At 45.5% G+C, this 10,697-nt stretch overlaps 1 protein-coding gene across 1 annotated transcript; it reads right to left on the minus strand.

Moving 5' to 3' along the window:
- Nucleotides 1-9,444, minus strand: CCNI2 (cyclin I family member 2). Its single transcript, XM_075057163.1, has 7 exons — nt 9,362-9,444; nt 7,987-8,136; nt 6,488-6,622; nt 5,666-5,740; nt 4,311-4,451; nt 3,053-3,283; nt 1-2,227 (listed from the first exon to the last, which is right to left on the minus strand). The coding sequence occupies exons 2-7, from the start codon at nt 8,098-8,100 to the stop codon at nt 1,820-1,822; spliced, it is 1,104 nt and encodes a 367-aa protein (XP_074913264.1). The 5' UTR covers nt 8,101-8,136; nt 9,362-9,444; the 3' UTR covers nt 1-1,819.
- Between the last annotated feature and the right edge of the window lie 1,253 nt (nt 9,445-10,697).

Genomic DNA, 10,697 nt, shown 5'->3' on the forward strand with positions numbered 1-10,697 from the left:
GACCAAGCTTATATTTTATTTAATGAAAACTACAAAAGACAACTTGCCTCCTTCAAAAAGTCAGGCAGTCAAGTCACAGCTTGTGATAGAAAAGGAAGGTGCTGCACTGGGGGGAGGGAAGAGCCCGACCACGAAATTAAAACCTTCCCTGTGGTACATAGGCAGGATGAATAAATAACATATCCCAAGCGTGCCACTGCCCGGCCCCCAGCTGCGTGGGTACCTCGTAAACCTCATCTGGTCTAAAACCGGGCAGCGAGTCTTGTTCCTGCAGCATCCCCTGGCCAGGGCAGAGACTCCCCCCTGCAGCACGGCATTCACAGTTTGTGGTAGCTTTGACTTGCCTCATGGGACCTCCCGCGGTTTCACCACTGGTTCAAGTCACATCTGCTCACACATGTCATTTGCACGAAGTCTCCGATACTAAATGTTTCTTTCTGGAACACTGAGGCACTGCTTTCTTTGCAGTTTAAAATGAAAAGCACAGCTTTCTCCCTGCACACATACAAAGCTCACTCTGTTCTCTGTGCCAGTTCTGGCAAATGTAATACTTTAGAAAGCATTCTCTGTTAACAGAGCTGCTAAGGACACTGGTCCTGCACAATTTGATGTTCAGGAATTCCTCTGCTACAAGGTAAGATGATGAGCAAGGGGAAGAAGGCCAGAAACTTTCTTCCTCCACTGATGAGTGCTGCTGTTATGCAGCATGAGGGTCTCCTTGCTCCTGTCTCATCCCTGTCCCCTATTTATTTATCCTGTGTCATTACGTGAGACACCTGCTCAGCACTGAGCCTGTGCCAGTCCACGTAAAACCCTTCCCTGTTCTGTGACAGGACTTGCAGCTGTGGTGGTGTTATTCATCCAGTACTGTCTGGATTATACCTTCAAGCTAGGATAACAATCACCTGAAAATGCTGGCCGTATTGTTTACAACAAAACCAAAAAAATCTAAGGAAACACTTATTTTAACAGAATGTGTAAGGCTGGTTTTTAAAAGTGCAATAGAGGTTTAAACTGACCTTTGTAGTTTTACAAACTGCTTTGCTATGGAGATGAGCAGTTCATAAAAACTAATGGGGGCGGAGGCAGAATTAACTAAAGGCATTTTGTATCATCTAGTCGGGTAAGACAGAACAAATTAAAAAAAAAAACCACCTGAAAGGCACATGTTGGTGGGTGAGCGCCCAAGGCAACGGTGACTGTGGACTAGAAGCAATTTCCCACAGTGTGTAGGAACTGCGACTGGGTCTTTAATGGCTTAACCAAGAACGAGCACAGACCTCAGACCCTTGGCTTCCAGGGTAAGGCCTTAAGAAAAACTGGAGGTTTGATTCTCGTTTTTCTCACTACTAAATCAAAACCTTGGTTCTACCTGAGAACTACTCTTACAGAGCCAGCAATGGGAGCTCCCCCTTCCTCGAAAGCAGCTCCTGTTCACTCTCCCACGGGGCAAGTCAGATTAGCTCTAATAAGAGAACAATGGAGTGAGCTGGATGAAAGGCTCAATCTGTCACACTCCATCACAGCTATTTTAAAAATAAATTCTGAGACATTTGGTTCTGTCTCATGCAGTTCATAGCCTTCTGCCAACTTGATCCCTGAGTTGTAGGACTGTGACCAAGTCCCTTCTCTCCCCAGCTTTCTGTATTTATGTGATGTTAAAAACTGAGAGGTAGCACATACTGCTTAGGAAGGACATAAAAAAATAGAAAGATTTTGTCATTATCCTCTGAAAAACACAGCAGCACTTTTGCTCTGTTGTGTCGGCTGTTCTGTTTGCTGGTTCTGCAGTTGCTGCTTCCAAGGCAGTAATTCTCCACTAGTCCCTTTCAGGCACCTGCAAGGGAGGACATGGGGAGCTGCCTTCTCCAGGCCTCAGCTGAGGGCACGAGCCACCCGTGGTCACCCTCCCACCACTCGCTCCCCCGTCCTCACTGTACAGGTGTCTGAATCCATCATAGTATTCATCTGTCTCCATGCGGTCATCAGGAATTTGGTCTGTAGTAGGTGTGAAAGGTACTAAAACTGGCTGGTTTACAGTGACCCTCAACCTCACTTGATGGGAATTATTCAATCCAGAAGGGTCGTGGTAGGGTAGCCTTGCCTTGGGGTGGCCCTGGATGGCTTGACTGATGGGACAGAAAATATAAACAGCATTGGATGGCTGCAAGTGCATTAGCTCTTGATCCACAAGCTCTTTGCAGTGGATGAACTCAGCACTGTTAACCTGTAAGGAAAGATGCAGATTTTTTATAAGTTCATGATCAATTACTCCTGGCCACTGGTCCTGTAACTCTGTAATTAGCGGGAGGGCAGAGACAGGCTGTATTGCGTGCCTCAGTAGATGCATATCAGCGCTATGCACATTGGCCCTGATGCAAAACACTTAATTGGGAGCTCCTGAACTACCACACAGAAGGTGGGCAAGCAGTCCCTCTTTTTAGGAGGCAACAACAGTCAGGAGGGACAGCAGGAGGCTAGGCTATTTCGGACAAATTCAAGACCACAAAATGGGTCAACGGTAAGCTGACAGCCAGGGTCTTTAGCCTTCTAGGTGTACTCTCTTAAAAGGCATGTGTTTTATGAAACTAGAGAAAAGCTTTAAAAAAAAACCCAGAGCTTGCCTTTAATGTGTATCATTAGAAGCCAAATTGATTATATTTTAAAAGCAGTGTAACTGTACTTAGAAGTTTTTGCAGTGTTCAGTGGGAGGCTGGGGACACAGTGGGCAGGTTTTTAGGTGTTCCCAGCCACTCCCATTGTGGGAGAATCTCTCCTTGCTCAGGAGGCAAGGGGCTATCTGTGGTCAAGCAGTTTGGAAACCTCCCTTCCCTGCCAAAGGGAAGGCTCTCTGCCCAGTCCCAGACCTTAACTGCAGTTTTATTCCCTCTCTTGTTAACGCTAGCAAGGTCTGCAGGAAAGGCAGAACATGGACACGCACTTCTCAGAAGGCTGCTAAAGTGCAGTGTTGGTTGAAAATACATGTGCGCTTTATGAATTTATCGGTGTCCTGGCCTCAAGATTTGTGACCAAAGGCCATTTTGATTCCTACCTGTGCTTTTTTTAGCAGATCAGTAATAACAGGAAACCAATCAGGAGTCAGCCTCTCCAGCTCTAAGGTGATGATCACCAAAGCCAATGTGGAGCCCTTAAACTGCAATAGTTGGTGGCACGCCATACAGTGCTGTAGCTGTTTGGTCAAGAATGCAACATGGCGGGAAGGATTCATCTGAGGCAGCCCATGTAGTAGATGGGGCCAGTTGGACATCACCATGGCATGGAACTGGAGAGAAGATAAAGTACATATATATATATAAAAAAAAAAGCAGAGGTCAGTGAACTTTGTATGTTTTCATATGTTATCAACCAGAAGTACAGACTAATTTCATCTCGTATCAGAATACCTAAAGGGTTCCCCCTGCCCCTTTTTTTTTTGTGTTTTGTGTTTGTACTTGCCAACCATTGAACTGTTTTTTGAGCTTATAATGAATGTACAAGGTCTGTGTTTCCTAACAATTTCTGAAGTTTCTACGTTATGCAGATTGCTATCCAGGAGATACAATTCAGGCCAGCAGATACGAATAGAGTAAAACCAATAATCATGACTGCACTCTGAATTTACTGAGGAAACAAGCACCTAAGAAAGGCAGTTCTCACAATCAGCAGCCTAAGATGGCTTAATATTTGCACATAACCTTAAAAAAGGGATCCAGGATGTGTTCGTATCACATGATTTTTGCCTTACTAGCACATGATCGTTTCTTGAAGACAAAGTTTAATTGTTTCTATCAAATGTTTAGTAACTGCAGTGTGAACTAAGTGCCAGATTGGGGTAGTCTCATTGCCTAAAACAAGGGTGAATAATTAGTGGGATGAAAAGGAAAATGGTTTAAGAAAAAACCTGTGTGTGAAATGTAGCAAAACTCTGACAGCTTTCTATGTACAGTATTAATAGAATGGAAATAGTTAGAAATATTTTTGCAGTGTGTATTTAAAAAAAAATAAAAATGGCGTATAGTTGTGCATTATGAGAATCTTTTTAACGTCCATTTTAGTTGTCCTTTAAGATGGGAGTAAATTTTTTGAGCAAAATGAAAGGTTTTAAATAGTAGACAATTTTAAAAACAAATTTAAAAAAAATCACTGTAACATTCTTCAAAAGACTTGCAGATAGCTAGCAACAGGTAGTTTGCAAAGCATCTTGGGAAGGATGTGTGGGTGTGTGTATGTATGCGCATCTGTGTTTTCTAGTCTTATTTGATAAGGAGCTGTTTCTTTAAAGAAAAAAATTTGCAAAACTTAGTGCTTACGATGTTTAAGAAATCCATTGGTGTTGCTGTGTAAAGATCCCAGTGAAGCTTATCTAGTATAATTCTTTCCATTCTCAAGATCTCAGCTGGAGAGCGTTTACAACCACTCTGCACTGCGAGCGTCTTCACCGATGGTATTACCTGTAAAAAAAAAAAAAAATTACAAAAAAAAAAAATAAAGAAGCCAACGTCCTACACAGTGCTCTGTGTGTTTCTCTGTATTGCAAAGGGATCTGACAAGTTTATACACATCCCAAACTGCTAAGGCAGAATACTTGTTCAGGAGACCACTTTCCTAGGTAACTCCCATCCTAAATGAAGACTGGCCCACGCTCGCCACAGGGCAGCTGGCTACGAACCCAGCCCACGGCAAGAACGATGTCGTTCACCTCCCTGGTCGCTGTGAGCCTCCTTAATGCTGCATCAGTGATGCATGTTCCCTGCTACCAGTCTCATTAGTTTGGCTCCTCTGACAAGCTAGGAGGAGGCTTCCTGTTGGCCTGTTTTACAGGGCCTTCTGTGGTTGTCTTGTTTCCTGCGGTCATTGACTCAGCTTCTCCTTCTTAGCTGAGAGGAAAAGAAGAATAACCTCAGTGTGACACATCTTAAGAAAGGCTGCGAAGAGCATTTCACTACAGTAGAGGTTGTTCGAAGAGATATGCATGTCTGACTCCAACTCCTAGGCTTCCTGTTCTTTTTCAAAACAGAATGAAGGAAAGAGAAGTGTAAGCTGAAATGCTTTGGGCTCATGTTTGTAAATGTCTGAAGAAGTCTATCAATGCACTTCTGCCACGAGAGATTACCATGTGTAATCTCACACTTACATGGGTAGTTGCTGATTTTACATGCTCATCTTGAGGTGCAGACCTGAGTCATTTCCTCACCAGGTTCAGAAACCAGTTTCGACTCCAAGCAAACTATTCTGTTTTAAGCTTCCTCTGAAGAACCTCTGCTTTGTCTTACATACCTTACCCTCCCAGGACCTATCGCAACAGAATTACAGCACTCCGATGCTGTGCGCACAAAGCTGTGCATGTGCATCTTGACCATCCCCTGCCCCAGACTAAGCTTTGTTGCAAGCCGTGGATTCTGAAGAGAGGAGAGAGGTTTCAGGGCAGGAGGAGGGAAACATATCCATTACATAAGCAAACACAAGTCCTTCATCCATAAAGGTCACAATTCTTCCAAACAATGATGAAACAGGACTGAAAATGTTACTGTCACCCCTTAAAGACTATTTAGGGTAAACCCATTAACATTTCCTCATTATGCCCAAGTTGCTGAAAGACCTGGAAACACGAACAACATGAACACAAGAGATGAGTTTAGTGTGTTTTAAAATTAAACATACAGACCTCATCTTCTTCATTGGTTTTTGCTGCAAGGACAAGGCAGGAAATTGCTATGCACTGAAGATATTTTAATTGGGCCTGAAGGGAGAAGAAGAAAACACTGAGTAAAGAAGGTAACAGTCTTGGGGGAAATCATTGTCATTCTACGACAGATGACACAACTTTCAGACTTTCATTAAGTTACAGTTGCTTCTGAATTAGTTTAGCTGCAGAAAGTTTCATTTGAAGCTGGAAATAGAACAATGAAATCCAAAGTGAAACAAAATAAATCCTCTTCTTGGTGCAATTTTTATTCATGTATCCCACAATTTTTAGACTATGCAATGCCACAGTATTTACAATGCAAAAGTTATTCCTCTTGTCGGCTAAGGTATTAAATAATATGCTTTTGCTAAATGCCAGTATTGATCTAAATAGAACTGAGAGCTGCAAGGCTCAGTTCAACTCATAACTTTGCTGTTGCTTCAGTGACAGAAAAAGTTGGCCCCATGGTTTGGTTAAAAATAGTGGTTTCAAAACTAAAATATTAAAAGTGATAGTGCAAATGTTTTCCATTTAGCACAGACAACCAGATGATGAGTTCTTTGTATTTATCACAGCATTTGGACTACAATTCACACAAACACTTCTACAGAAGACTGTAAATCAGTGGAACCTCATCAAACACCCAAGTTCATAGGCTTAAAAGCCTTCCCCACAAAGACCCTGACTGCTCCCTAAATCTGCTGCCAAACATAGTACCTGCTTTGTGTATAAACTGATTACATACTCTTTACATCCCCAATCAGTGATATAGCCAGGAAAAAGCTGACAGAGATTCTCTACCTTTACTGATGCCAATAACCGGTTAAAGATGCTGGTAGCTAAGGCAAATGTTTCAGGGTGAAACTTGAACTGAGAGCTTATTTCTGCAATCCAGAGAACCGCTTTCTTGTAACAGGACAGGGAGATATCTGTGCCCTGAGGGGAAGACAAAGTTAGAAGAAAAATACAGTTAGTGCTTTGATGATTTTGTTGAAGTATCTCCAAAGGAAGACTCAAATCATTCTAAGTGCTCTAATTAACATTTCAGATGTCTGGAGGCTTGAAATGCAGAAAGTTGTCGGCTGTGTCTACAGAGTGAGGGCAAGGGCAAATTTCAGAGCAGCTTAAAGTACTCCCTCGTGTTGCCCACCCAGTCAGGCTCTAGCTGTGCTTACAAGGGCCTGGTACCGGTTTGTACTGGAGTACTGAATGGGGAAGTGCCCAGTTCTCCCCTTGCACAGTGCGTACGAACCACCAAACTGAGCTCTTACAAGCAAGGTGCTGAGTGTGCTCATTATTTCCCCCTCCTGAGAAAACTGAAGCCTCCAATGCAGCACGTTTCATTCAGACAGCCTCGACAGGGAGAGAGAGACTGGAGTCAGGAGCAGGTTTTGATTTACTCTGCAAGATTATTTTTTTTAAACAGCCCTTGAATTTGCTTAGTGTTGGCACCACAGAAGCCAGGCTTATGCCTCCCCCAAGGCACAAGGCAAAACACACTCCATTTTTTTCTTTCTTACATCTTATTTGAAGATACATTCAGGTGAGAGGAAGGACTTTACTCTGGCTGCCATTACGCCACACATGATCCATGGCACACATTTGAATATTGTTGTAGGAGAACTGAAAGGCCTGAGCAGCTACATAGAACAGACAACGTTTACCACCAATTCGTTTAATATTACTCATCATGTTATCTGTTGCACTATTTTGCTTTATTTGACAGTAAGAACTCTTGGTAAAAAAACAGCATTTCTACACTATTGCAAAAAAAGAGATGAGGCTGGCAGGGCACTTTTGTGCATCCTTCCACAGATCTGATGCACTTTACAGAAGCAGCTGAGCATACCTGTTTCTATTGTACACAGAGGCAACATTAAGTGTTGTAACTTCCTCAGGTAGTAGACTGACTCGCTTCAGCAGCTGGGAATGGGGCTGGGTTTCTGTTAGGCCTCAGTGAATTCCCTCTTCTCCCACCTGAATAGATGGGACTCAAAAGATGGTGTCGAGCACAACTAACTCTAACGTGACATATTTATGGCTTTACCATTGATTGTCTGTTCTTACCTGCTCCACCTCATTTCCCAAAACTACCTGAGTCAAAACAAAATGCAAAGCACCTAGTTTACATAGGGTATTAAAAAGATGTAAGATGGGACAAGTACAGACCCTCCTCCCCCTCCATTCCTTAAACAGTCCATGTGGGATGACTTTTGCCTTCAGGTGCATTAGATGGCAGGACCAGCACTGCACCTCTGCAGAGTCCCTTAAAGACTTCCAAAGAGGACAGGGGAGAGTACCTTCAGGGCGAGATTCTGGAAAACTGGCACTTTCCAAATCCTAGCCTCTCTGGCTAAGGCATTGTCCAGGAAGAAGGCAAGTCTTGAGCTCTCTGGAGGTCCAGGGCACTTCATGGCAACTCTTTGAGCCAGTTTCCCTGATGGCAGCCTCTGTCAAAACCAAGAAAAGAATTATAAAGCAACATCCCAGCTCCTCGTGCTAAGTACGATTTCCTCTCGTGATGCCTTTCCAACACTGAGAACGAAGTCAGGAGCAGCCATGCGACTTGTTTGTTTGCAGACAGAGCAATCCTGTCATCCATTTTCCCCGAGGGAAAGCTCATGATGAAAGAAAACATGTCAGATGGCTGAACAACAGTGCAGTCGAGTTTTTTTCCTCCCGGGCTGTGTAAAGGCTTGCTTGAGTAACCTTGGGTCGAGTAGTACGTATTACTGTTCGCCTTGTTTCACACATTCAGCTCTCCATTTGCAGAGCTGTTAAGTTGCCACCCGTTATCACCCGATTTCAAGAGGCAAATAGAGCTCTATTGTTTCCGTACAAAAGCTCAAGGATGACTGTTCTTAGCAGGTTTATTAATTCCCAGTTAACAGTTTTCCTTAGAGCAGTTTTATCTTTCTCTGTTGCTGTTGCATGCATTCAACAGCAACACTTTCGACTTTCAGACTAAGCACGTATTTACATGAAATAAGTATCTCCGGATAATATCATGTAAGTACCAAGCAGTGAGAACGTCTCAGTCCAAACCCGAGTATTTCAATGCTTACATTTTGGTGTCTCTAACAGCAGAAAAAAAAAGATGTTACTAGACACAAAAATTCTGCTTTTCGTTGTAGAGTGGTGGATGTGGGCTTCCTCATCTGTGTTTTCTGGAAGCTCACACCATTATCTCTACAGCGCCATTAAAAAACCCAAAGTGACATGAATCGTCTGGAAACTGTTCTACATTTCTAAAGCTGAAACTCTGCGATGCCTGCGTTTCACTGAAAGCAGGAAACGTACGTGACTTTGGCTTTTGCTGCCACTGGATGTCAGAGCATCCAAACCTGACTGCCCGGATCATTTCAGCAGAGGGAGCTGGAAAAAAGATTTATCTGTCCAGTTTGATGCACAGAAAACTTTATCCTCCTATAGCTAGGATAGCTGGGGGGGGGGGAGAAGAATTAATTATAAGCTCAGCCTCCGGCTAATTTGAACGCGACTGTCCCTGTGAACGACGCCGAGCAGTTCCCGCACCACCAGCGCCCGAACTGCCCTTCCACTCCCGCACAGCGACCGGGGCGGGGGGGGCCGGCAGGGAGCCCCGGTCCCGGCAGGAGTCACCCCCCTCCCCGCCCGCCCGCACCCCACCAGGAGAAGCCTCGGCGCCGTCCTTACCCGCCCGGGGGGGGGGAACGCTGGGCCGGGTCCCGCCGGGCACCGGGGGGCCCCGCCACCGGCGAGCAGGGCGGCGGGGCTGGGCTGACATCCGCGGCTGCGCGCAGGGACCGCCCCGGGGCGGGCGGGGGCGATGCCTGCGGAGAGCCGGGACGGGTCCGTGAGATGTTTCGGTGCCCCCCGGCCCCTCCGCCGCTTCGGTGCCCACAGGCGCTGCTGAACGTCTCCGCCGGTAACTTCTGGGTGATGAAGCCAGCGCGGTGAAAAAAACACCCGTCTAGTGGGTGCGTGGGTCTAGTGTCCCTTTTTCGGCACAGCTCCTTCTTCCAGACTTCGGTGGGTCTCTGACCGCAGCCTCCTCCTGGGAGCATGCTTGTCCTGGGAAAGGGCAGCCTTGTCCTGCTCGCAGCTTGATCTCACGGGGAATGGCTCCGCTGGATCACCAGATCACCACTCTCCCGCCTGGAGCTTCCCAGGTGAACGTTGTCTCACCTGCACAGAGATCGTTGTCTGCGTCAGGCAAAGCCGTGCCTTCCCAGGATCAGGATGAAGTTCTGCCACGGTGAAAAACATGGAAACCTGCAGCATAGCCCCCAAATCCACACCTGCCCCCTTTCCCGGCATTGGTTATTGCCTCTGCAAATGCACTGCCTCTTCTCTTTGGCATGGCCCTGTCCAAAATACTCTTTTGCTGCATCCACATCATCCCCAACACCTGCCAGGAGTTCCTTCCCTTCCAGACACTGGGAAGGATCCCTTTTTTGTGTGTTTCACAGAGCATATGCACTCCCAGGGCTGGGCCGCTCTGCCAGCATCCATGTTTCACCCCATATTTGCTTCCAGCCAGGGTCTCCCCAGCTCTCACGACCACTCTCCTCAGCTTTTCCCTTGGCTCCTGGTTCCCTTTGTTCTTCTCACACAGCATTTTCTGCAGGGAGCCAGTTCCAATATTTTATGTTAAGCCTCTTCTTGTTCCTCAGCTTTATCTGCCCACACACAACTCCCTGTTCTCTCACCAGCCCCTTGGGTTATACTTTTTTTGCTGTGAAGTTACTCTATTAGTCTACTGATTCGGGTTATACTTTTTTTGGTGCAAAGTTACTCTATTAGTCTACAAATCTTTGCATACAGTACAGCTCTGAGTAATACTGTGGCAATATATAAATAGCAAAGCAACTATGTTTGCTGAACACCTTGTCCTCCAGCTTCCTGACTCACCTGGTGACGCTCAGCTGGGGTTGAGGGAACTGCCCTGTCCTGTCATTACCAGCGTCTTCCTGGCCCTGCGATACACCAGTGAGTTTGGTGAGTGAGATCAGAAACCCTTCTGGAAGCC

This window comes from Buteo buteo, chromosome 24, assembly GCF_964188355.1.
Source record: "Buteo buteo chromosome 24, bButBut1.hap1.1, whole genome shotgun sequence".
NCBI lineage: Eukaryota > Metazoa > Chordata > Aves > Accipitriformes > Accipitridae > Buteo > Buteo buteo.